The 27,489-nt window shown below is 35.7% G+C and overlaps 1 protein-coding gene across 1 annotated transcript in view; it reads left to right on the top strand.

Annotated features, from left to right (window-relative positions):
• Positions 1-27,489, top strand: part of Tenm1 (teneurin transmembrane protein 1) — an 819,764-nt gene that overhangs the window by 443,442 nt on the left and 348,833 nt on the right. The window contains exon 6 of the mRNA XM_085684917.2: positions 14,534-14,774. Within this exon, the coding sequence (XP_085541043.1) occupies positions 14,534-14,774 (241 nt within the window). The remainder of the gene's footprint in view (positions 1-14,533; positions 14,775-27,489) is intronic.

Here is a 27,489-nt window from a genome sequence, read left to right as displayed (position 1 = left end):
CAGAAGTTCCTTTATTGTACAAGATTGTTTTGGATAGCCTGAGTTTTTTGCTTTTCCATATGAAGCTGAGTATTGTTCTTTAGAGATCTGTGAAAATTTTTATTGGGATTTTGATGGGCATTGCATTGAATCTGTGGATTGCTTTTGGTAAGATTGCCATTTCTACCTATCCAAGAGCATGGGAGATCTTTCCATTTCCTGGATAGATTTCTTTCTTCAAAGATATAAAGTTCTTGTCATATAGGTCTTCCTGTTTAGTTATAGTTGCTCTGAGATATTTTATGCTATTTATGGCTATTGTGAAGGGTGATGTTTCCCTGGTTTCTTTCTCAGCCCATTTATAATCTGTGTAAAGGAGGGCTACTGATTTTTTGGGTTATTATTGTATCCTGCTACGTTACTGAAAGTGTTTATGAGTAGAAGTTCCTTAGTAGAATTTTGGGGTCGCTTATATAAACTATCATATCATCAGCAAATAGTGAGAGTTTGATTTCTTCTTTTCTGATTTTTATCCCCTTGATATCCTTTTGGTGTCTTATTGCTCTAGCTAGGACCTCAAGAACTATATTGAATAGATATGGAAAGAGTGGACAACATTGGCTTGTTCCTGATTTCAGTGGGATCGCTGGGAGTTTCTCTTCATTTAGTTTGATGTTGACTATTGGCTTGCTGTATATTGCCTTTATTATGTTTAGGTATGCTCCTTGTAACCCTGCTCTCTCCAAGACATTTATCATGAAGGGATGTTGTATTTTGTTAAATGTTTTTTCAGCATCTATTGAGATGTTCATTTGATTTTTAGTTTTAAGTTTGTTTATATGGTGGATTACATTAACAGATTTTCATATGTTGAACCATCCCTGCATCTCTGGGATGAAGCCGACTTGATCATGATGGATGATTTTTTTCTGATTATTTTTTTAGAGAAGAAACAGGAATGAGCAAACTTACATTAAGCTCACTGTATGTGTAAAATTATTTTATCATTTTATGAACATATAGATAAGGAAATCAGCTATTAAAATGGTTTATAAGTTCAGTATTTTGCCTATGTCCCTTCACTAGCATATCCAACCTTTTCCCTCTCAAGAAGTTAAATTCAAATGTAGCTGAGAATTCTAGTGTCAGAGTTGTTTCTTTCAATTTATTCTCATTTATCCTTCTTAAATCTATAAATTATTTGTGAATTTCAGTCTCTCTTGTAACAAGAAGTCACACAATATTGTTATAAAATAATGTTGCCAAGAATCAGAATAAAAATAATCTTGCCCATTGGGTGGTGTGTGTTTGTGTGTGTGTTTCAGTTAATCAGTGAAGCAAATTATTCTTTCAGATCTTGTGGCTCTGATTCTTTCTGGGGATCATTGGCTGCATTGGTCTACAAAGGAATAGAGATCAGAAACAAGGAACAGGACTCAGTCAGTTTGTGGGTACGACGGAGACAGCTCTCTGTGACTTAACTTTGATGAATCTGCTCAGTTTTATTCCAGAGTATAAGAAATATATAGGATTGGAGAACCTGGGGTCAAACCCTAATTTACATTAAGTGGCATGGTCTTGTCATAAGGCTTCATATGTGGGAGTAGGCTCCTATATCAAAGCTCCTAGTATAAGTCTTAGTTATATTTCAGTAGGGGAGGCTTCTAGCTGGGATCTGTGCCAAGGGTCCAGCTAAAGATAAATCTGGCCTACAGGCAGAGAAACAGTGTTTCAATAAGATCAGTCCTCCTGGGCCCAGGGACATTTTCCAGATAAGAGCAGGTAGAGAGCAGAAAGTCTCACTAGAGAGGGAGTTCCCACTTTGTAGAGCTTTGGAAAAAGCTTCCAGGCCATGATAGACTGCGACCTCTGAGCAGCAAGGCATTCCAACAAGATCTTATGTATACTGTTATAATGGTGCCCTATGTTCCAATTATGCAGAATGGGAGCCTATTCTATGCCTGAATTCCTCTACACAGCTCTACTTACTACTGTTCACAGGTTCCCTTTGTCCCTAAAATTGAATTTAACATATAACTGTAGAGTACAGGAATACTTCTCTTATCAAATAGACAAGCATGTATAGTTGGAGATGTTATCTATAACCAGAATATTTGCTTTCAGCTTTTAAGGAGTTTATGTAAAAATAAAATCTTCTCTATGCTTCCCTGGTCTCTGTATTTTGTTAATATTCTTGAAGCTCATCTTTTTGTTATTATAACTTATGTTGTTGTTTTTCTTTCTGCAACTATTAATACACTATGCTCTCATTAATTAACATATGATAGCTTAAAATGTTTTTTTTGAAAGTTTAGAAATGGAGTACAGGGAAAGTAAGGTAGAGTCACAGACACACCTGCACAAAGAATTTATTTCTTCCCTTTGCAGTATTTATTTGACACTCTGGGGTTAGGCAAAATAAAACCAAAGTTCTTGATTTGTGTTTTACTGTTCTAAAGTCCATTTTAACAAATAACGGAGCAGTCATTTTTATGCATTGCTTTTTGAGCAAATATAAGATGACCATTTATAACAGTGCAATATAAACGAAGCCCTGAAAATGAAAACCATAAAATTCTAGAATATCTGTTATTAATGTATTAAACGATTCACTGACAAGTAATCCAGGACTTTCCATTAATTGCTTTTTAATAAATAATGATCTTGGGTATTGAAAATAACTTATATACCTAAATGTAACTTTAGCTTCAGTGTAAAGTAAATATTAAACATCCAGAGATAAGTTTTGCTGGTACTTTATATTTTATTGAGTCATTTTTCTCTGCTCCCCTCCCTTCCTCTTCCTTCCCCTCCAGCCCTCTCCTGTGGTCTCCATGCTCCCAATTTACTCAGGAGATCTTGTCTTTTTCTATTTCCCATGTAGATTAGATCCATGTAAGTCTCTCAGGGTTCTGATTGTTCTCTAGGCTCTCTGGGATTGTGAATTGTATGATGGTTTTCTTTGCTTTGTGTCTAAAAGCCACTTATGAGTGAGTACATATGTTATTTGTCTTTCTGGGTCTGGGTTACCTCACTCAATATCATGTTTTCTAGCTTCGTCCATCTGCCTGCAAATTTCATGATGTCATGTTTTTTTTTCTGCTGTGTAGTACTCCATTGTATAAAGGTACCACATTTTCCTTATCCATTCTTTGGTCGAGGGGCATGTAGATTTTTTCTAGGTTCTGTCTATGACAAACAATGCTGCTATGAACATAGTTGAGCACATGTCCTTGTGATACAATTGAGGATCCTTTGGGTATATACACAAAAGCCGTATTGCTGGGTCTTGAGGAAGGTTATTTCCTAATTTTTTGAGAAATCATCACACTGATATCCAAAGGGGCTGTATTGGTTTGCACTCCCACCAGCAATGAAGGAATGTTCCCTTTACCCCACATCCTCTCCAGCAGAAGATGTCATCAGTGTTTTTCATCTTGGCCATTCTTACAGGTGTAAAATGGAATCCCAGAGATAATTTTTATATTTTCTTTATGGTGTGCTTCACTAGATAAAAGTCGAATCCAAAAGATCAATGTCATCATAAAATAAAACATGACAATTACCTATGTCATGTTTCATGGTATATACTGGATGATCGAATTTCTGTTAAGAACACTCCACCACTTATTTTAATTGTTAGTCTCATATGTTAATATATAAAGACATTTGAAATCCCAAACTATACAATGAATCATGGTTCTTTAAATTCTACTTACATCAAGGATAATTTTCTATGGGAACACATAGTTTGGCTCCAGTGGACATGCTGAAATAGATAAGGGAACCCCTAAAGGCTTCAGCCCTACACAGGGAACTACAGGAAGCTGAGGAGTGCCTCAAGTTGGAGAAATTGTCTTCTCCAGGAAAAGCAGGCCAATTGGTTATCCGACACTAAATGATCAGCCCTGGAAGCATACATATGAGTAACATTTCGTAGATTGGGCAGATTATATTTAGTTATACATATGCAAGTAACAACAGTTAAATAAAAGGATGGCATGAATTTGAAAAAGAAAAATAATAGGAAGGCTTGGAAGGAGGGAAGAAATATTACAATAAAAACAAAAGTCTGAAAAGCATATAGAATTGTCAGTTTGGAGGAATGGTGAGAAGGCTCAGCAGTCAAGTCTTCTAGAAGTTCCTACAGGGAAAGTGAGAATGGTGGGTGCCCTTTGTCAAGTACAGAAAGTTAAGTGAACAACAGTTCTCTCACTTCCTGTGTGTTTCTAGAATTTGGTTTTATTCAGCTATCAGATGTGTTTTTTGATCTTGGAAAAGATAGCTTAACGGCAAAATAGAATCAATGTTTGTCTAAGCCAGTTATGGCAATTTATTCATATATTTGTATTTTCTACTGTTGGTTCTGGGATAGTCACATACCAGGGAACATTCTGACAAAATTTTTAGGAAATATTTTCTCTACAGTAAAAAGAAATGAAAAAAACAAAACACATAAACAAACAAAAAGAGTACTCCACATCAGACACCTTTCAACCTGAAACAATGTTTTACCCTGTTCCATGTATACACATTTCCACATACTCACATGCCACACACACATACACACATACAAACACATAAACACTAAAATAAATCTTTAAAGTGTCAAATTAGTCTGAAAATATAAGCAAAGATATAGTCTATATTTTTATAACCAAGAAAATTATGTAATTTCGCTGCTTCAGTAATTTAAGCATAACATTTACTACTAGAGCTCTCTCCTTTCTCTTGTTTGTAAAGTCCTACTTTCCTCCTCTTAATCTGAATTGGAGAGTTGATTGACTTAGCTAACAAGCCACTTATAGGCAGAAATATTGACTATTATGCTTAAGATTGGGTAATTTCACTATGTAAAGGCAATTCAGTGTGCAACACAGCAAAGGCAGGGAAAATTGAACTGTGGGCATGCTGCTTTGTGGAGTTTTCACTGACATTTTCCTTGTTAAGCCTGTCAGACAACAGGAAAGGAGCTGAATGAGACTTAGAAACTAGACTTTTTGGAGGTTGATCTCTTGCTTTGAAGGCAAGCACAAGAAAGCCTAGAGTACAAATACAAGTTTCAACATAAACATTTCAGATGATGGGAGGTATTTCAACACTGACCTTCATTCTGGTGGTTTTGACAAAAATCCACACACAACTAACTAACAAAAATTAGAAATGAATATTATCTTACTTGATTGCTTAATGAAAGGCTCATCCAGAGTCTTCAAAGAGGTATGCTTTACAATCTTAAAGATGGGTAATGATGTTAGAGGGCTCTGGGAACATGGAGAGTTTGCCAATCCAGAACCGAATTGAACTCATTGTAATTTATTGGTAGCCTATCCCAAGAGAGTCTGTGACACCTCTCCAATTATCTGCTCAATTGTGAATTCTTCTTTTTCTTCCTCCGTCTCTTTCTGATGTTGTATGCATCTGCATTGTAAACATGCCCATACACATAAATAAACAGTAGCATTTTTTGAAATTATAATACAATTATATTTCTCCCTTCTCTTTTCTCTCTCTGAACCATCCCATACCAGCTCTTTCAAATTTATGATCTGTTGCTTTCTTTAGTTGTTTTGTGTACTTCTTTATATTTGTTAAGTTAAAACCTCCTGGACTTCTACTCATCCACTTTGGCATGTCATAAGTCAGCTCTTAAATACATTTTATTTTTCTTCCCCAAATATTGGTTTACTAAGCAGGAAAATCTAATTTTATTGAAAACTCTAGGTACAACAGGGACTGGAGAGATAATTTGGCAGTTAAGACCTGTTTCAGAGGACCCATGTTTAGTTTCTGTTGCCACATGGTTGCTCACAACCTTCTGTCACTTCATTTCCAAAGGATTTGACACTCTCTTCTTTTTTTCTGTAGGCACCAGGCACACAAATGGTGCACAGATGTACAACCAGGAGAGACACCAATATACATAAAATAAAAGTAATTAACTTATAAAGACAAAATTATAGTTGCATTTATATTAAAGAAGTATTCATCCATACGGGGAAGGGATAAACTATGCTTGTTTACTCTGTTTCCTTCAGAAAACCAAATGTTTCATCTTTTCAATCTTTGATCCACAAAAAGTAAATTGTAAGTTTGAAACCGCAAGTGTCCATTGGCAGATATACTTAAGATTAACTTGATGATCACCAATCACTATGAAGTTAATAGATAGCCCTAACCTCAAATTTATGAACTACCTCCTCACAGGTTTTAACATCTCATTGTGATAAGTAAATGATTTAATCCTATAAAGTAGACATAAATGTTTGGAATTAGTAGTAATGGTTAATACTAATAATAAACCTCCCCTTCCTTGAAGCCCATTTCCTTTCAGTTCCTTCCCAACCTAAGAGAATAGCTCAGAAAGGAGCACCAAGAAGCATAGCCTTATAATTAGTCTTGAGAGACCTGACAAAAGTGGTTTTGGCAATAGTCCTTGGTATGATGTTCTTTGCACATGTACATTATGACAGTCTTTATAAGAATTTATCAATACTGCCTCAAAAGAATTCAGCAAGGTGGTTAGACGTTAAATATTAACATGTCGATAATCCATTACTCAAAATCTTTGGACTCTACCTGTTTCAGAATTTTAGTATTTTTATCTAATCTTACAAAGTCAATTTTAAACACAGTGTACATTGTATAATACTATGTGTTAAACCATAGGCCAATAACCCTTAAGGAAATTCACTAGTATTTCCCCGATCAAATGTATGAAAACTCATTTAGTAAAAGATAATATGTATGCTTAAACTACATCACTCCGGGCCATGTTTTACCACAAAAAGAATTGAAAGAAAAACCAACATTCTTTATAAGTTTATTTTCTTTTACTTCAGCATTGCAGATAGAATATTGTGTAACTCTCCCTTGAAACATAGACTCAACCCAGGAAATACAAATACAGTTTCTGACTTGTTATGACATTCTCTAAAATTATAAGAATATATTTATCTCCTCTTCTAACATACACAGCATGATATATTTGGGTAAAAACATATCTGAGAGATCATTATCACAGTATTACTAAAGTAAAGAGTGATCAGTTTGATATATAAATATTGTAAATAATGATCATATTTCTACTTTGGTTGAATTTTTCAAGAGCAGCAATATAGTTGACATAATTTTAATACTGGTAATATTTATTTTAACATCAGAAGAAAGTTATTATTCATGTACAGTTAATAATGTTACATTTGTTTTGAAAGTATTAATTTGTTCCCATGCTATTGGAGGCTTTAGAACAGTTTAAATGTATGACAAAATTTTTGTTTCCCACCTTTTCATAACAAGCACTAGATGAATGAGCAATACTACATACAGCTGAATGTCACAGAAAAATACACAGGATGGACATATGATTACACACACCAACTCATCATATGTGTTAGGAACCTTGTCTAAGCACACCTGGCATTAGAAATACTGTCCTAGTCAAATAATCCTCCTAATATTTTCTAATATCTCATTCTTTGCAACCTTCCAATACCCATTTTCCAAAGCAGATTTCAAATATTTTTTAAAGCAAAATGTCACACTTTGTTTGGCATTCATGTATTTGAATGTATAAAAAGGTAGAGAGCAATGACTGCTTTTCACGAGAACCTGGTTGAAATCCCAGCGTCCACATAACAGCTCACAACTGTCTGTTACTCAAGATCTGACACCCTCATACAGATATACATGCTGGCAAAACACCAATGCACATAAAATAAAAATAAATAAATTATTTTAAAACTATACTACCACTCTTACTAAGCACCTTCTTTAATATGTCACTAGTTTTTCTCTTAGGGGATATTGCACTCAGTACTAGTTCTTCTGTTAACATGACAAAATACAGGACAGAAACAACTTAGAAAGGGGTTGTTCTATCTTATAGGTCTGAGGATACAGGCTCTTAACATGACAAGGAAGGCTTAGCAGTACAAGTAGAAGGTGGCTAGGCACATTGCTTCTACAGACAGGAATTATAGAGAAATGAACGATTAAGCACAACTCCCTTCTACCTTTTCATTAAATATATAGTCTCAGTCTAGGAAATGGTGCCACCTACAGTTGGGGTGGTTCTTCACTTAATAACTAATATAGATAACTCCGTACAATTGTCCACTGGTTTGTCTTTTCCACAATTCTAGAACTTATCAAGCTTTTAATCATCACTAGCCATCACATTCTCAAACATATTTTTTCACATATGTAATTTTCATAGTGTCATGAATTTTAGAAATGAATGCAATACCTTGTAGCAGAACTCACTGCATATGTTAATGAAATGTAAGAAACAATGCATCCAAGTAGACATACTATAACTTCTGCTGAAGGTTTTATCTAGCAATGATTCATATTAAATATTATCTGCAAAATGGGTAGGGGAACATGCATGCTGCCTTCTTTCTCACTTACCTTTTGGAGAAAAAGTAAGTGTTGCTTTTATAGCATATACTTCTACCAATATCTCTGCCACCACTAAAATACCTTAGATCTACAGTTTGAAGAAATTTCCCCACTGAGAGATTATTTTACCAAGTTATTTTGGGACCTTAGACCTGAAATTGGTTCATTTCTAAGTATATTGTGTGAATTAGACCTTGCCATCCAAAAAACATACTTTACTTTCAGAAAGGCTTTAGAGGTATGTCTGGATATTGATATTTGTAACCATCTCCCCACCCCACCACCCATTTTGCATCTTTTTCTTGAACACTGGACTGCATAGCGGCCAAAAGCATTTGGAAGTGAGTGCATGAGACTCTAAAGCTGCTGGAATTAGTGCTCTAGCGCTCATGACACTGAACACTAATGTATTTTCATTACTGTTTAATGTTGGGAAATCCTACTTCACAGAGCCCAAGGATTAAATTTCTTCATTTGGAGGGAACAAGTGCATTCCCTGTCTTTTTCCTGAGGTAAAAGAGAAAGAAGAACAAATCTGAGATTATTTGCATTTCCTAAGGGTTAAGGTTTGCATACAGTCTACTAAGAACAACATTCCAATGCTGTGAAAACACTTAAAAATATTAACATTAGAAAGTTTCTGCATATGAAATACTAGAATAGAAATAAATAGTAAAATTGATTAACACACATATGTTATCATATCTAAATGATCACTAAAATATACATATTTAATTGAAAGTGTATATACATATATCAATATATTCATATATTTTAAAGGTGATTTACATAGCAATTCTACCTACAGCAGAAGTATTATATCATTGTTTCATTTTTAATTAAATATAGTTTCATCACTATTCATAGTATGCTATTTACAAGTATTTGAAGGAAAATCTACAAACAATAAAACTAAATGATCGTGAGTGATTTTCCTTTTAACAATACTACTGGATGAGAGCTTTATTTTGAATAACTTTTAATAAATAGATAGCCGTGGTATAGGCTGGTGGATAATGTGTGTCTGTTTGGAGGTGTTCTAGTCATGAGCTCTGTAGGAGGAAGCCACTTGTTGGTTCCTGGCTGCTCAGCACAGAAGTAATCACACAGAAACTGTATTAATTAATTCACTGCTTGACCCATTAGCTCTAGCTTCTTATTAGCTAACTCTTATATTAATTTAACCCATTTCAATTAATCTGTATATCACCATGTGGCTGTAGCTTATCAGGTAGTGTTCCTAGCATCTGTCTCAGGAGGCTCCACGGCTTCTCTCTGACTCCTCCTTTCTTTCTCCCAGCATTCAGTCTAGTACTCTCCACCTAACTCTGCTCCACACTGCCCTACTCTGCTATAGGCTCAAAGTAGTTCTTTTTTCATTAACAGTAATCACAGCATACAGAGGGAAATCCTACATCAGAACCCTAAAATAGACGTTTCTCTGACTATGGAAAACCACCATGACTTCTCTTTTCTTTACATCATTAAATATTTTCTTACATATAATTTTGGATGGCAAACCTGTGCCACATCATATTGTGGAAGCATTGCTTAAAATGCCTCCTTTCAGATAGTATTGTTCTTCCCCAGAATCCTAAAAAATACTTTCAAGGAAGAAACATGTCTATCTATGAACAATCAACTAGATATTCAGTAGATGCATCAGAATGATACCCAAAGAAAACACTCAAGGAAATTCTTTGTGTCCAATGAATGAATCAAAATCATTTCCATCAGTAAATCTTTTAGGACCTTGCTTTATAACAGAGCTATACTGAATACTTTATGACATATAAAAGAAGCAGAAAATGACACTTCACTGTAGATGGAAGTTTCTGTCCTACCCAGTCCCACAGACATTCAGTTCCATAGAAAGACACAGAGGCTTATAAACTACAAACTGTTTGGCCTATTAGTTAAGGATTATTATTAACTAGCTCTTACAACTTAAATTAACCCATAATTCTTGTTTATGTTTAGGCACGTGGCTTGGTAACTTTTGTCACTGAGGAATTCTCATCTTGCTTCCTCTGTGTATGGGTTGTGACTGTATCTCTGCCTTTCCTCTTCCCAAAATTCTCCTAGTCTGGTCGCCTTGCCTATACTTCCTGCCTGGCTACTAGCCAATCAGTGTTTGATTAAACCTATATGAGTGACAAATCTTTACAGTGTACAAAAACATTATCCCACAGTATTTTCCCTTTGTTCTTTTTTAAAAAAGAACCCTGAATCTAGTCTCCTTTTTTAGCTTTTTTTCTGACCATTATCCATAACAACTTGTAACCAACATGCTAAACAAAGAGAAACATCCATAATCATGTTTTGGGAATGTGGGCATAGTTTTCTAGGCTAGTCTACATCCTGCTGATTGGGTACATTGATAATTCTATGGGGACTCAAAAAAATTTAGGATTACGGCTGAATCATGACTGGAGTATTTTGTGAGGCTGGATAAACTCAGGCATCAATCTTGAGGCTCTTCTGGATGTATAACTCAGAGGAAACTGCAACAGAGATGCTCTGAAACATAGGGTAATCTGGGCTATCCACTCCTATTGGAGTTTTTCAGGGGGTCGGCCTTGATCAAACCTTATTTTCCTTAATCTGGAATGAATCTACAGCATCTCATTTCCTGTGAAAATAAAAGTGAATCCTCTTCTCCAAAGTAGCATATCTTTTGCCTTAAATTTTAAAGTCAATGCATGTTCAAAATTTATATGTTGAATTAATCCTGCAGCATTTATAATCAAATGTCTTTTAGTAGCTGTTGCTCCTTCCTCAGCAGTCAAACAATTTCAAGACAGCAACAATATCATACAATATCCAGACTCTCTGTGTGTTTTCCATCTTTATGTGGCTTCTTATATACTCTATTTCTTTTATTTGTATTTTTTGAGACAGGGTTTCTCTGTGTATTTTTGATTCTCATAGATATTACTCTGTAGAACAGGCTGACCTTTAACTCACACAGATCTGCCTGCCTCTGTCTCCCAAGTACTGGGATTAAAGGCATGCATCACCATGCCTGTGTACTCTATTTCTTTTCTAAGTACTTTCTCTATCCTTTTTCTTTTCCATCCCAAGACTATGTATATTTTAAAACACACTGTAAATCATTTAGAGTTTTTTTCCCCTGAATCTGTTCTTACTGTACATCTCTATCTTTTTCTGACCACATGAGTCTTTAATCTGCTAAGCAGTATGGCTAGGATTAAAGCTGCAGCTTTGGCACTTGGCTCCACCCCATTCCTTAGCTTTGAGAGTCTAGCGTCATGGTGGAGGTATTGGCAGAAGCCATATTTATTGCCACAACTCTGCAGAGTTTCTAGATCCATGCCACCACCAAAATGCCTAATGCCAGCTGCTGCTAATAAACACCATTTAATTGTTTCATGGCAGAACCTCTTAAAAGAGTTGCAAGTTTTTTTGTGCTAAAGTTGAGTCAGGAAGCTCTCTTGATGTAGCCATGCCTCAACTTGCCTTTAGCAAATAGAGTCTACTGAAGTAAAGACAGTTACCAAGTAGCTGCACATGACTCTGTTCTTGTCTATCTAGAATCCCTGTTATTTTAAGCTTTCTCAGACTTTATGTCAAAATTCTTGTCAAATATTTGGGCTACATTTGTGGCCCAAAGTGTCTGTTACACCCAATCTAGCAGTCATTCAGTTCCAATGAAACACCCAGAGGTTTATATTAATTATAAACTGTATGGCTCATTAGCTCAGGATTATTATTAACTAGCTCCTACAACTTAAATTAATCCATAATTCTTGTCTATTTTTAGCAACGTGGTTTGGTACATTTTCTCATTAAGGCATTCTCATCTTGCTTCTTATGTGTCTGGCTGGTGACTGACCCTCTACCTTTCCTCTTCCCAGAATTCTCTTAGTCTGTTCTCCCTGCCTATACTTTCTGCCTGGGTACTGTCCAATCACCTTTTATAAATCAATATGAGTGACAAATCTTCACAGTATACAAAAGCATTATCCCATAGCACTTCACTAAGAAACGCATTTTCTATTGTAATAGCAAAGACAAAACACATGGTCCATCAAATGACTGCCATGTTAGAAACCTCAAAGGCTAAACTTCTTTTAAGAAGAGTAAATGTAAGAATTAGAAAGAGTCACATTTAAATACTCATCAGCATATTTTCATCACCATTTTCTATCAGTCAAATTAGACAAAAGGGATATCATATTAAATGTAATATCCATATTGTAAGTGAATGGGTCAAGTTTCAGAATGAAAGAAATTAGACCCCAAGCCAAGTTTGCTATTCTTCCAAATTCTATGCTCTTTTACTTTCCATTCTGTTTTAGAAGTTACATTAGTTTAAGAGGGAAGCAGACACATAAACATAAATGAAAATTCAGAAAATTCAGAAGATTCTGTGCCTGAGAATCATAAGAAGGAGGAAATTTTATTATTTGTACTAAGGTGCTGGCAGAGTCATATGCGAGTCTATTCATGGTGAAACTATCAGTTTGCTTTTGCTTCTAAACAAATTTCCCATCTGTAAAATGGTCTTTTGTGCCCTAGCACTTTATGTTTCCTGGGTTCAAACAATGCAAAGCATATTTCTGTCTATGTGAGTATGAGTACAAAAATTTAAAAATATTAATGAAATGTTAAATACTACTGATGACATTTTAGGGGTTATTGGATTTGGGCTAAGCATGGAGTACAGGGGTGATTTAGGAAATTAACAGGGTGTTTTAAATATATAAGGATAGCTGAACACCTAGTAGAATCTGTATATAAAATAATTACCATTCCTTACCATATCTGTCTTTTGTACAAAATCTGTCTTTTGTCTTTCATACCTTTATAAATTGAGTTTATTTAAAGGGGGAACCACCTGTACTATAAAAAAATCCAGCCAATAATATATCATGGTCTTTACTCCTGAGATAGTAATGTCATCTTTTTTGGTGTGCTTTTTTTTTTCATTTGAAATGCAAGCCAGTGTCTTTAAAATTCATGTCTGAAGTGAAAAGACCGAAAGAAGTAATTTTTCCCTCTGATCATTAACTGCAAAGTGGGCCTCAGAACACACCAGCTGAGCCCTCTGTTAGACATCGAAAGCCTCTGGCATTTTTCTGCTTTCCAACTCTGTCATTGGGGAGGTGGGACAAAGCTGTGCCGTCTACAAAGTTTATCCAGAACGTGCTGGTGTTACAAGCAATCACTTGATGCCTATTATGCTTCTCCTGTGGACGAGAGGTGGCTATCTGCAACAATAGTGATTTCTTTTCAAAGGGCCTTAATTGGGGTATTTCTCCTGGGCCAGATCCTAACTAACTGTTTTTGATACGTGCCTGCCTGCGAGTACAGCAGTGGAAAAATGCCCAACAATAGCAACATCGGGAGTCTGAGGACTGCTGTCCCTATTTGCCCCCTGTGCAAACAAGCAGGAAAAAAGTTCCCCCACTGTTGCCTAACCTACTGCTAACTTGGCAGGACTCCTAAAATGATGTGAAAAAAGGCAAGGTGTGCAGACTTTGCTCTGCATGGCTGTGGAAATACTTAGAGTAACCAGAACAATGTCCTCTTAGCCTGCCTTTTACAAGTAGCACTCCGTGGTGTTGGACTGGTGTAGAGATTAGTTTCATGCAGTTGAGTTACACACTTGTGAGCTATTTATCTGAAGTATGGATTTACTTCTGTGTAGGCAGGCTAGCATCCTTTCCTGAGGTAAGTCAGAAGGTGGCCTTATATTTTATTTGAAGTGCTGAATGCTTTTCCTCGCAACGAATTTGTGCCTCTCACTGGTATTTTCTGAAGTGAGATTTTTTTTGCAACTGATGGAAATCAGCTCACTTCTGTTCTGTAGTCTTATTTCTCGTTGATGATTTATTTGTTCAGAGGTAAAAACTATGACAAATTGTGTGAGGCGGATTCATTAGTTTTAGCTGGTATATTCCTGAAGAATTTACATGTAAATGCAACTGTGAATGTTTTACATTTCATAAGCTTGCTGCACGTGCTTTTGTAAGTTAAGTGACTTTTTTTTTTTACCGATAGACTGAGCTTCAAATTCCTTCCCCCCTCCTCACAGGTTATCTGAAATCCTAGTAAGTCTGTCATGCAGTGTTCTCAAAGTAGGAGAGTAAGTCTTTATTTGCTGTTTTTCTTCTCTCTGTTTTAGACATGCAAAGCAGCCCACACAACCAGTTCACCTTCAGACCCCTCCCACCACCACCACCTCCTCCACATGCCTGCACCTGTGCCAGGAAGCCGCCTCCCACAGTGGACTCTCTTCAAAGAAGATCAATGACTACCCGCAGTCAGCCCAGCCCAGCTGCTCCTGCTCCTCCAACCAGCACACAGGATTCAGTTCATCTGCATAACAGCTGGGTCTTGAACAGCAACATACCCCTGGAGACCAGGTACTTAAGCTATTACTGATGATGCTACACTTGAATATTGACAGTTCCTAATAGTAGGAACTCCTTTCACCATAGTTGTCTGCAGAAAAACACAAATATGAACCACTATACACAATCAGGTGCATCAATAAAAGGGTAGATCTCATCCCAGGCAGACAGGAAACAGTGATTCAGGCACACTCACAGACATGGACCAAAGCACATGCATGAGTCAACATGAAATAACAGATACATAATTACCTTATTTTCAGATACGGCCAAAAATAAAAGGAAGCAATGATCTGAGTTGTCACTGTAGCCTCAATATGAAAATTAATTGTGTTGTATTTCAAGAATGGAGAGGGAGGGAGGGAGGGAGGAAAGGAGGGAGGGAGGGAGAAGAGAAAACAGTTGGAGGAATAGTGGCCATTGCCATGTTATTTATTATAAAATTTCTTGAAAAGGAAAGTACCTTCTAATAGTTCAGAAAGGATTTAATTATGAAGGGAAACTGCATATGTACCTTGAAAATTGTATTCTAGCAGCATGACATTTTGAAGGACTGTTTTTCTGTCATGTCACACATTTGGGTTTCCAAATTCACTACATAAGTTTTTATTGTGAATAAAGTTCTATTCCTCTACCGTTCTAGGTCCTTAGACCATGAAAGAATCAGCACTCACTATTTCCCATCATCCTTTCTTTTAAAATTAGAGTTTTTTGAGATGGTAGTAAATCTCAGTGATGGAGCACTTGCCGGGAGTTCAGAAGACCCCGAATTCAATCTTCATCACCACCCAAATGCTATTTTCTGTTAACATACCAAAACATAAGCTAGTACAGCATAGATAGCATTCTGTTGTCAAATTCCAGGGGTTCCTGCGGACTTCTTTATGTCTTAATCATTTTAGAAAGGCAAACTTATATAAACAGTGTTCAGAATATATCAGTCAATAAACAATGTCTGGCATGAACTTGTATCCTAATATCCTCTGGGAATCGTAACTGAAAGGGAGTGACTAATAAACTCACATTATCAGGCTTCTCTTCTTAGTAGCATATTAAATTAGAGGGCATCAGCGAGTATCACTACTTCCACTGAAAGTACTGTGGCCCAAATCCAGAAAACTGTATCATTCATCATATACTGGATTAAAAAGGTTTGTAAGCCCCTTTTTTATGATCCCTTCCAATGGGACATGCAACAATAGCAGTCAGGACCTGTGGTGAAGACAGCACATTCAGGATAGTACTAATGATAAGGTTTGTGCACTGTTCTTTTTTTATTGAAAATTTCATACCGGTATATAATGTGTTTTGATAAAATCAACCCTTTATTCCATCCCCTTTCCTTTCCTTATCCCCATACCTCTTCTTCTTCTTCTTTTATTGTAATTGAAGGGTGGAAGTCTATAAAGTGAGAGAAGCAATGAATGATGGAAATCTACAGGGGCAGGAGTGCTAGCTCAACATTTAAGAGCCAGTCTTCCTTGCTATTCTTCCAGTAGACATCAGTTTAACTCCTAACACCAACATGACTTCCCACAACCATGTAACTCTAGCCCCTGGAGATCTGACACCATCTTTTGCTCTCGTTGGGCACCAGACATGCACATAGTACATAGACATACATGTGAGGTAAAACACTCAAAAATAGTCAACTAAAAAATTAGAAGAAAAATGTAAATATTCATAGTTTTGAAAGAGAGGTTACTCCCTCATATTTCTTTTGATGAGTCTGTGGGGTTCAGGAAACAGTGTGGCTAACCAGCTGTTCTGTCAAGCAAACACAATCCCTTCTTCTAGGAAGACAAATAACAGGAAATCTGGAAGGAGAATGAAGATAGGCTCAGGCAAATTTAGAGAGAAAACTATTCTTATTTGAAATGTACATCTAGGCATGTTTGTACAAATTGCACCCACGGACCTTCTGTATCTGTGCAAGGAATGTATTAATTGGTCTCAGCTTCCTACGATGTAGAGATAAACATAAGTTTTCATGTGAGACTGCGGAGAGAGCCTTTTGAGTCCATTTGAAAATATATTCAGCATCAGAAAAATCAAATTGAAAATACCTACAAGCCTTATCGGTCTGATTAACTAGAACTTTTCAAATTTATCCTTGAAAAATATCTATTTCATGCTTACTCAATGAAAGGTAAGAATGAGTGCATAGTAACTTATGGACAAGTTAAATAGTAGGACCTCATAGAGCCTTAGCTTCCTCATTTTTTTTTTGAGACAGAGTTTCTCTGTGGAACATGTCCTGGAACTAGCTCTTGTAGACCAGGCTGGCCGCCTTGAACCCACAGAGATCCTTCTGCCTCTGCTTCCCAAGTGCTGGAATTAAAGGCGTGCACCACCACCACCCGGCCTAGCTTCCTCATTTGTAAAATTAAGTACAAAATGTCTTTCAGACTTAGGAGCAAGCACTTAGGTCCAGTCTTCCATCCCAAGGATGTCCCCAAAACTTCCTATCATGATCATGTGTTAAAAAGAACAAACTAGTATAATATAAAGTGCCTTGTACATTGTGAAACACTTTGTACATTTGAAAGGTGACATTATTATCTCTGCTAAGTGGTCACCTGTGTCTTTTTACGTATCTCTAGTAAGGGAATTGACTAATAACTGAACTATTTTATTCTACCTCAAGCAACTGCTTAAAGATTCCTATTGTACCCGAATCTGCTACTTCTGTTATTGCCCATTATTATCCCCTAAGTTTAGAGGCTCACCAAATAAAGACCCCTCTCTCACTTCTCATTACTTATGAGTATGATATGTTAAGCTAAGTGATTCCCCAATTGCTTTACATATTCCTCACATTTCTGGATTCCAACCTCCATTCCTGATAACTTTCTTTAAAGCACACTCCACTTTGCCCAAACTGCTCTAGGAATGTAGTCTAAAGCTCAGTGTAGCCCAAGTCTTACCAGCTCCTTTGGCTTCAAGTTGCAGTGATCCATCAGGTTTCCCCGAAAAGCACATATTTTCAATAGATCTTAGTTCCTGGAAACTCAAGAAACTCTAGTCAAGACCCAAAGAAAAGTCAAAGTTTATAGACATAGATTTGGGGCATTAAACGACAGAGAAATGTTATGTGTTGCTACTCCATTCTTTGTCCAATAGCTTGTTCTTGCCAATGACTCAATGTTTCTTTTGTCTACCTCTGTATCTGCTTACACCTCACTACAGGATTCCATATGTACCTCTTATAACCCCTTATCTTACTCCATCAGCTGCTTGTCCTATTGCTAACTGCTTCATTTCATTTTTGCACTAGGTTCCAAAGCCTGTAAAGGGGGATTTGATTAGCCTAGTTCATCTCTTATGTACTACAGTTTAAGCTTTTAAGCAAATCATACCAGTTATTCCCTCATTCTCCTGAGTCCAGGGGCAAGAAGAAATCCATATGGTTAAAAGATTAATAATGTGTTGGACACCAACCTGGCATTTGACAGTCTTTCTCATAATTCCTCTCAAAACTGCTTGATAGGAAAGACCTGGGAGCCTATCGGATGCCCCTTATATAGATTCTTAACAGTCACCTTGACTCACATATCCAGGGATACATGCTATGGCCAACAATCATCTATCTCCCTTGTTTTACTATGATTTTGGATGATACTTTTTACTCCAATGTCACCAAGTTTGATGAATAATGACACTGTTGATACATGTTAACAACACTAGAGTTACATAGTTATGGCTCTAAGTCTTTTTCAATAAAGTCTAAAGCAATGCCATATTTTATATACTCTATAATTGAAATCTCTTAAATTACACATTTGAAAAGTGTGGCATTGCTAGACTAAATTTAGACCCTTGAACTGTCATAATTTGATTTCATCCTGGTAGAATATGGAGTTGTAACAGAATCCTAATTCTACAATACAAAGTAGATATTTTGCTGTCGTGCTAATATAAATCTGCAAGATGGTGAGATATTCACTGTCATTTTCACATAAGTAACTGATAAAATGTATACAGAGCCAGAATATGGTCAGAGCTCTCTGGCATACCACTGGAAACCTCTCTGCAAGACTACTTCTGCTATCAGGCAGCATAGTATTACTAACATACAACCCACATTTCTACATCTTACTTAGAACCATATCATGGGATCTTGTCAGATGGTTTGCTGATTGATACAATGTGCCTACATTTTTTTCTGATGTATCCATCTAATAAATAAATAAGTATTTACCTAACATGAATTCTTTTAGGTGGTTTATACTTTCTTCTCACAGTTTCTATCCTTACATTTGTTACTAAATGCTCAAACTTATTTTAATAGTTTGTTCTACCAATACCATGATGATTTGTACTGTGTCCTGTCCATTTTCAAAATTTAAGTCTATGTTTACTATCTCTAGTTTTCTGCCACCTTTTATCTAAGCCACAGTCTAGGAAATGGCCATAGAATACAATACCCAGATATTATCTCTCCTCTGGGATAGAATATTAACATATTTAGAACACTCAAATGTCAAAGTCCAACTTTAGTGAGGTTCAGGTACCAAAAAGGAAATGTGGATTGGCAGGGGAAGGTAGGGACAAATGCACATATGAGGGTTCAGTGGCTCTCTCTCTCTCTCTCTCTCTCTCTCTCTCTCTCTCTCTCTCTCTCTCTCTTTCAGCCAGAAAGACTCTTTTTATTTATATATCATATTGACTACATAAGTCAGTTGGCAAGCATCAGAGCCCTAGCTCTTTTTTATTTCCCCATTAAATGTCCAGGGTAAAAAGCAAAGTACAAAGCAGACAGTCTTATCTGAAACAGCATCTTAGACAGCATCTGTCAAATCAGGAAGTTACAAATTTCTCAGGGTCTTTCAAAGTATAGGACCTTCTATTTTTACATCTTGTATCTATGCTGAATGTTCATATGGTTACAATATGTTAGACAGACTGAAATTATTTTTATCTTAACCAAGTTACTTATAGAACCATTCCTTGTTTTCTAAAATGCAAGCTTTACAAAATATCTCATAATAAGCATTTTACTGGCTGATTACTTTTTTCTGTTCCTTGGTTCTATACTAGGTACCTATTATTTTCATATGCTCCCAGAAAGGAAGGTATTTGTATCTCATTCTTTGCCCATCAACCCATACCATTCTTATTCCCTCCATATAGGCTCCAGAAAAGGGTAATAGATATACTTGTGACATCGTTTATCCAGAGCTGTGATGTGGGATTCCCCTCTGTATGCTGTGAATACCATTGGTTATTAAACAAACTGAGTTGGCCTGTGATAAGACAAAATAACAGAGCTAGGTGGGGGAAACTAAATTGAATGCTGGGAGAAAGGAGGCGGAGTCAGGAGAAGCCATGTAGCCCTGCTGGAGACAGACGAATGAAACTATACCTGGTACACAGATTAATTGAAATTGGTTAAATTAATATGTAAGAGTTAGCCAGTAAGAGACTAGAGCTAATGGGCCAAGCAGTGACTTAACTGATACAGTTTCTGTGTGGTTATTTTGGGGCTGAGCAGCCAGAAACCAACAAGCAGCCTTCCTACAAGAAAATGGCACCCAACATGAGACTCCAAATGAAGACTGATGCTAAAAAGAAATCCCACACTACCTCAGAATTGAGTATAATAAAAGGTTATTTATTTAGGGGCAGACTCACAGATCACAGTCCTCAAACTGGGAACAGAAACCAGATTCCGCTGCCAGAAGAGAGGACAAATGTGCACTTTACAATGACATATATGGTATAAGAGGCCATGCCCAAGTAGGCAGGTAACTTAAAGGCTACTGGCTGTAGGAATTCCTACAGCAGAGCTGAGCAAGAAATCTTTCAGAATCTACCCTATTAGTACCACAATCTTTGTATATGTATAACTTCATGTGTGTGTGTGTGTGTGTGTGTGTGATGCACACACATGCGTGCACATGCCAGAAGTCAAACTCAAGCCTCATTTATCAGGTACCATCTACCCTGTTTTATGAAACAGGTTCTTCATTGGCCTGGAGCTTGTCAATTTACTTAGTCTAACTGGCCAGCACACACTGTGAATCTGCCTGTTTCTGCCTTCCCAGGACTCGGGTAACAAGTGCACACCAAGTTGTTTGGATTTTATTTTGTCTGTTTATTAAATTTTCATCGAACATATTTTGATGATATTCCTTCTCCTCTGCAAAGTCCTCTCATACCCCCACCCAATTTTTATTCTTTCTTATAATATAAACAAACAAAACAAAACAAATCAACAAAAACAGTACACAAGAAAACATGGATTCTGTTTTATGTTGGCCAACTACTCTTGAACATGAAGTTTGCACATGAATGTTACTGTTATCACCAGTGTCAGTCTACCAAAGAAAATTGAATTTTGTTTTCCTAGCAGCTATCAATTGCAAATAGCTGGCTTTTCTGGTAAACATGAGTACTGGAAATGGGATTTTGGTCCTTGGATTTGAATAGCAAACATTATTAACTGAGCTTGCCATTATTAATTTGAGCTTGCTAGTCTCAAATACTTTTAATGAACCTTTGCCCAACTTACACTTTAATGTATATTTATTGATGTTTATTTGCCATATATAGTGTATAGGTATTTTTTGCAAAGAGTGCTAGAAATCAAGAAAAGATTCCCTAATTTTTCACTCTGATAACAATTGTATATCTCTTTCTCTTTCTTCCTCTTACTTTACACATATTTTTAAAAATCAACCTTTGCTAAAATCCTTAGTATTTTCTCGAGTCTCAGACTCAGTTTGGACAAGAACATTCTTGACATTATTTTAATTATATATTCTTATACCTTTGTATCTTTTGTTCTCATGCCTTTATTTAGGTACATGTCCTTCTCAAGTTGAAACTAAATGGAGACACACAGGTTGCTATGATTAACAAATCTCCGATTTAAAGAGGCTTAGGATATGAATCAGTACCTACTGCACTTTAAAGAACTGTTTTCCTAAAGTCTAGGATTTTTGCTTTATAATATGCATATTAACCTCAAGATAAAGTAATTTCTTTCTCAAAAGCTTGCTATCACCTATAATCCAAAATTTATCTGTATTTTAGTTGCTTCGCTACATTTCATTTTCCATACCTTCTTGGATGTACAGTCTCCAAGAAGACAAGTTGAGTTTGCTATATATTTGTGTTTAGGTAAATAATACAACTAATATGTGACCATAGAATTATAATTACTTCTGTTCATTGTGCTTTTCTCTTATGGCATTTCTCTATTGGTATTGAAAGTTAACAGGCATATTTTTATTCATCTGGACAAATGGCTCATTGTAGATGTTCTGATCCACTAGATATAAGGTATGTGCCCTTGTATATGTTATTCAACATCACCATGTTCCATGCTTATCATCTGTACAATAAGGATGATAGTAAAATCTATTTTATGAGGTTCATGAGGGTGTTGTGATAATTAAGTAAATTAAATTTTTAATATTCTTAGAGCAGCCATGAACCCAGGAAGTATTTGATAAATAGTAGTAATAATAGCACCAATAATAATAACACAAGGACAAATTCTCCTTCTTATTCCTTTTCAATTTCTTTCTTCATCCAATTAAAAATGTTTTCTTCTTTACGCTCATGATCTCCCCCAAGTAAACGTATATGTTATTGTACTGCCTTTCCTGGCATGCTTTTGCATAAAATATATGCTAGCATCACTGTATTCCAATCCTTAAAGCCATACTCCTTTTTTTATATTTTTATGACACAAACCTATGAGGCCTAGTGAGGCTACCTTGTCATCAATCTCCAGAACAGCTTTAGGATTACTACATGCCTTCTGTCATTCAGAGAAATAATGCCCTAACTAGTCACTATACTCTGATTTGTATCCTACCATGAACTTTTCCTTTCTTGGCTATCAACCCTTTTGCCTCCTCTTCTAGCCCATCTATTGGTAGTGACAGTACTATATTTATGGATGACCTATCTTTTTCAACTAAAGAATGGGCACATTAACAAAATAAAAGAGACTTAATGATGTATTTAAGCATATGTGATTCAGCATCCAAGACTAAGACACTGATGTTGTCACAGACCTAGATATATTACTAAACTCTACAGCCTAAATTTCTCCAAGTGATACATGGAGAAATTACAGGCCTTACTTTGTGGGTTTGTCTCAAGACCCAAATGAAAATATATATGTAAAATATCTGCTCAGACCCAAGGACATAGAAAATATCAAATAAATATTACCATTTTCAATTCAGTTTAAGATCCTGGCAGGAATAAGATAACAAGGATAAAAGTTCAGAGTCACTACAGTTCAATTCAGAAAGCCACATTAGCTTCAATCTGTTCTAAAACGTCAACTATTCATATATATCTCTGAGTCTATGGCTTACTGAGCATGTCTTACAGAGTGAGGCATTCACTGAACACTTACTGATCCTGGTTCTCTGTGGCTACTCCAAGGATCCCTATATTCCAGAACCTTATCTTCTAGTATTAGCCACAACAATATTAACAAAAAGTGTAGCACTGTTACATGTGTACTGTTTTTGATCCTTATGCATGCACTGCTTTAATACTTATCTGAATACCCGTATTTGGGGCACTTTTAGTATCATCATCCCCAATTGAGAAATCAAGAAATTAATAAACATAGACATTAAAGAATTTTGTGAAACACCACAGAGGTAGGAACTAACAAGCCTATGTAACGTTTTTAATCCAAGATAGTGGTTTAGTATCTACATGTTTCACTATGCATTGCTTCCTTTCTGTGGTAGTGACGGTATAACAAAATGAATAACAACTCCATAATAAATAGTTATTTCTATGTAATTCCAAAGCCAATATACTGGGAAGAAGCAGACCTAACCAAGGTGGGAGTAGCGATACTGAGGAAGTATCGTTGTAGATAGAAAAGAAAAATGGAAGCTTCCGTGAGGTTAAAAAAAAAAAACATAAAATTGTGTTCTAATATCACAAGATTTGGTGAAAATTGAAGGGAAAGGCATTCCAGAAGGAATCATCACACTCATATACCTGTACATTCATCAGATATCTATTTAAGTTATCCTAAAACCTTCCCCTTCTAAACCATTTAGACCTACTTGGTCAGGTTGTCAGTGGTGTAGGAAAATGTGTTCCTTCTAATACTGATAAAAGGTAAACAATATGGAAACCCAAAAATATGCCTTTTAAGCTATGAACAAGAAATAGAAATTTTAGCCTGAAGTCTCTGCTGTATTTTTTTTTCTTTATCAGGGTGTCAATATATAAGTATTCTGTAGACTACAGATTCTTTGTTGATTCGTTTCTTCTGTACACAGCCTATTTAAGTCCTGTCAAATTAACCTCCATATCAATGTCATCATATGCCTTTGACCCTTTGCCATTCAGATAAAAGCCTTTAAGAGTAGACTGTAGAAGCCAGTAGATCTGGTGTTGAATTTCACTTTCTCATAGTAGGCTGAGGGCACATTGTGGAATTCTAAACCTCAGTTTTCTCATATTAAAAATAGGTTTCTAGCACTCACATCAACTGTGACAAAGTTTATTTTAGAATTCATATGTGATTTACACTCTCCTTTTAGTTTGCTCTACCTTTTCAAATTCCCCCTTTTTTGATTTCCTTTCTCTATGTTGATCAATCCTGTTCACACAATTTTTTGAGTATATGTGGCTCACCAGATTTTATCTGGTCAAACAGTCCTTATTTCTGTGGAGACATCAGAAAGCTACCCACAACCTGCAAAGCACTGGGACACTGCTTCTGGTTTTTCAAACTGTTTATGCAGCTTCTCCTTTAAGGACAATTTTCAGTATTATTGGTTCTCTTAACTATGTTCTTTTGTGTCTCTCAAATCAATCTTCTGACTTGAAGTATATAGTATTTTACTCACTAGAATACTTAGTCAAGTACTAGTTCAAGACCACTGAAGTTTGTTTGACGTGTTTCTGGAAAAGTAAGTTATCTATTTCAAATGATTGTGATATATAGCAACCTTCTACAATCACCAAAATAATTCCTACATAGAGATTTGTTGTTAATTTTTCCAATGCTAGGAAGAGCATGCATTTAAGAAAAGAATGGCCACATCAGCTAACAAAAGTGAACCAGAATTATGTGAAGGAGTCTGAAGAATAGTGGAAAAGTCTATCCTTTTATTTTTATCACATGCTGACAGATGGTTGTAGCTTGGTATGATACAAACTGCCTTTATTGGCTTTGGGCCCATAGGGCACTTAAGTAGTCTATACAGGGTTATTTTTTTAAAAGAACAAAAACAATTGGTGCACAAGAAACTGACTGGCAAAGACTAAAAAGATAAATGAAATCTGTATGACTGATGCTTGCTATACTTTTATACCTAGTGTCTGTCTTGGGGAAATAAGAAACATTTGAAAGAAATGTTCATTAATGGTGATGGCAGTATTATAAATATCTACGAAATAATACCTTTTACATATTAACCCATAAAAATAAGCTATCTAGCAGTAATTATATTTCTGTATTTTACAGTAGTACTAAAATCTACCTAAGATTTAGAAGTAGCTTTTTCCCTTAGAATATTTGAAATAGAAAAATAGATTTACGGGAATAATTTTTTCCTCCAATAATGACTAAAGGAAAAAAGCTTGAAATGTACATATTCACTGCTTAAATTCAACAATACCTCATGCTTTAATTCTTGAAGAGCACTGGGTTTAGCCAAATCTATCTTCAGCCACAGATTTAAAGATTCATTTGAAGACAAGAAAATACTTCTGAGAACTAATCTAGGACCTATAAATCCTGTTTACTACACAAAAACAGAAATCAACCAATCTTTTCAGACTATAATAAATGATAAATATAGAATAAATTTAAGTAAAGATAATTTTGTATTCATAATATATTCTTTAGATGTTGAAAACAAAGCTTTAGTAACATAAAACAACACACTGGAGTTCATTGTCACAACAATCTGTAGCACTTCTGTGATAGTATTTTTAAGTATGCTTTTTAATAATACATTCTCAGGTTCATCTCGAAATAAAACTATAAGTAAACATAATTTGTTACATGTTATAAGGAAAGGAAATTTCTTCTGAGATGAGAAGAAATCCAATTTTATATGGATATTTATTTAGGAATCCAAGTGTAAATGTAAACAGGTGTTTTAGGGAATGGAAAATAAACTGATTGATGTAATATATGAGCAAAACAACCCAAAATTAGAATGTAGAAAAGTCGCTCTCCGACTTTTTGCCTTCCTTAACCATATATCTTCATACTTTCCTACCAAATTCATTATTTAACACAGAAATACAGGATTTTGAGCAAGAGAGAAACAACTTTTAACAATTTTCCACTCCAAACTCAATTGATTATCATAATAAATATTTTCATTGTCATGTCAAGTTAATAGACACATGTATGATGTATTTTACTGAAAGTACAAAATATATTTGAATTGCTAGAAACTAATTTTCCTTTAGATTCATTTTTTTCTGTAGAGGTTTATTTGTGCCTCTCTGTGTGCTTGTGTGTGTGGGTGTGTGTGTGCATGAATGTATGTGTTTGTGTATCAAAGACATTGCACTCAACATCACCCATTGGGAGAAACCAGCTGGCTCTTTATTAATTCCACAACACAAAAGTGTTTGTCCTCTAAGAGCAAAAGATAAAATCGGGTCTAGTTGTCAGATTTTTGAACCATCTCTGCAAAAACTGTGAAAGCTTGATACTGAGTATTTCATTTAAGAGCTAGAAAGCTCAAAAAGAATTGCCCCCTTTGGCAAACAGATATGCAAATAAACAGTAACATCTGCTTCCCCATTCTATTAAAAAACACTTTGATGTGAGGGTAGAAGAATGTGCATAACAAAAGTACTTTAAATGAAAAACAACAGTTCATTATAAATACTATGACGGATCAAATGCAGTATAGATGCCTTTCAACAAATTTTATCAGATAATTATTGTTTGTCTACCATATTCCAGCACTATTCTAGTTTGACTCTGGTTGCAACAAAGAAAAAAAGAGGAAGAAAATCCTACCTTCCATGATCTAATATTCTTGTTGGGAATACAGTCTTTTCTCATGGAGGGACAAATAATAATACAGGACTTGTGAACTCAATGGATGTGATCTGGAAGAAGAAATATAAAAATCAAAGAAATAATTTAACTTTGTTTTCCTTTACTGGTGTTCACATTTGCCTCTTTCAAATGGTTAAGAAAAGCTCTTAGACTGGTTAATTTGTAAAAAGCCAAAATACATTACTCATAATTGTGGAGCTTTGGAGATCTAGGATTAAGGCACAAGTGAGTAGTGTCTGCTGATGGTGTGGCCTTCATATGGCATATGCTGTTATGTCCTTTCATGGCAGCAGTGGGCTATTAGGTTCTCTTGACTCTCTTTTGTAAGGACACTAATGCTATTCTTGACCCAACAATTATCCAAATATCACACCCTTTATTCCCAACACATTGGACATTTGAATTCAACACACAAATTCTAAGGGATTAACACATTCAGACCATATCAATTTTCTTACCTCAGCTTTCATATGAAAATTTTTTTATCTGTGTTTTTATAGCATTCTGTGGGAGTAGTGGCACATACCTTTAGTCCCAGCACTTGAGGGACAGAGACAGGTAGATCTCTGTGAGCTAAAGGCTAACCTGGTCTATGTAGCAAGTTTCAGGCCACCAAAGATGCATATTTAGAACCTGACTCAACCCACACACCAAATTTTTGGAGGGTACATGGAAAAATAGAATAAGTGAAAGTAAACA

The sequence above is a fragment of the Myodes glareolus genome, chromosome X (genome assembly GCF_982192425.1).
Source record: "Myodes glareolus chromosome X, mMyoGla1.1, whole genome shotgun sequence".
NCBI classification, from domain to species: Eukaryota; Metazoa; Chordata; class Mammalia; order Rodentia; family Cricetidae; genus Myodes; species Myodes glareolus.
Note: the sequence above shows the minus strand (reverse complement) of the source record. Positions and strands in the feature narration are given on the sequence as shown.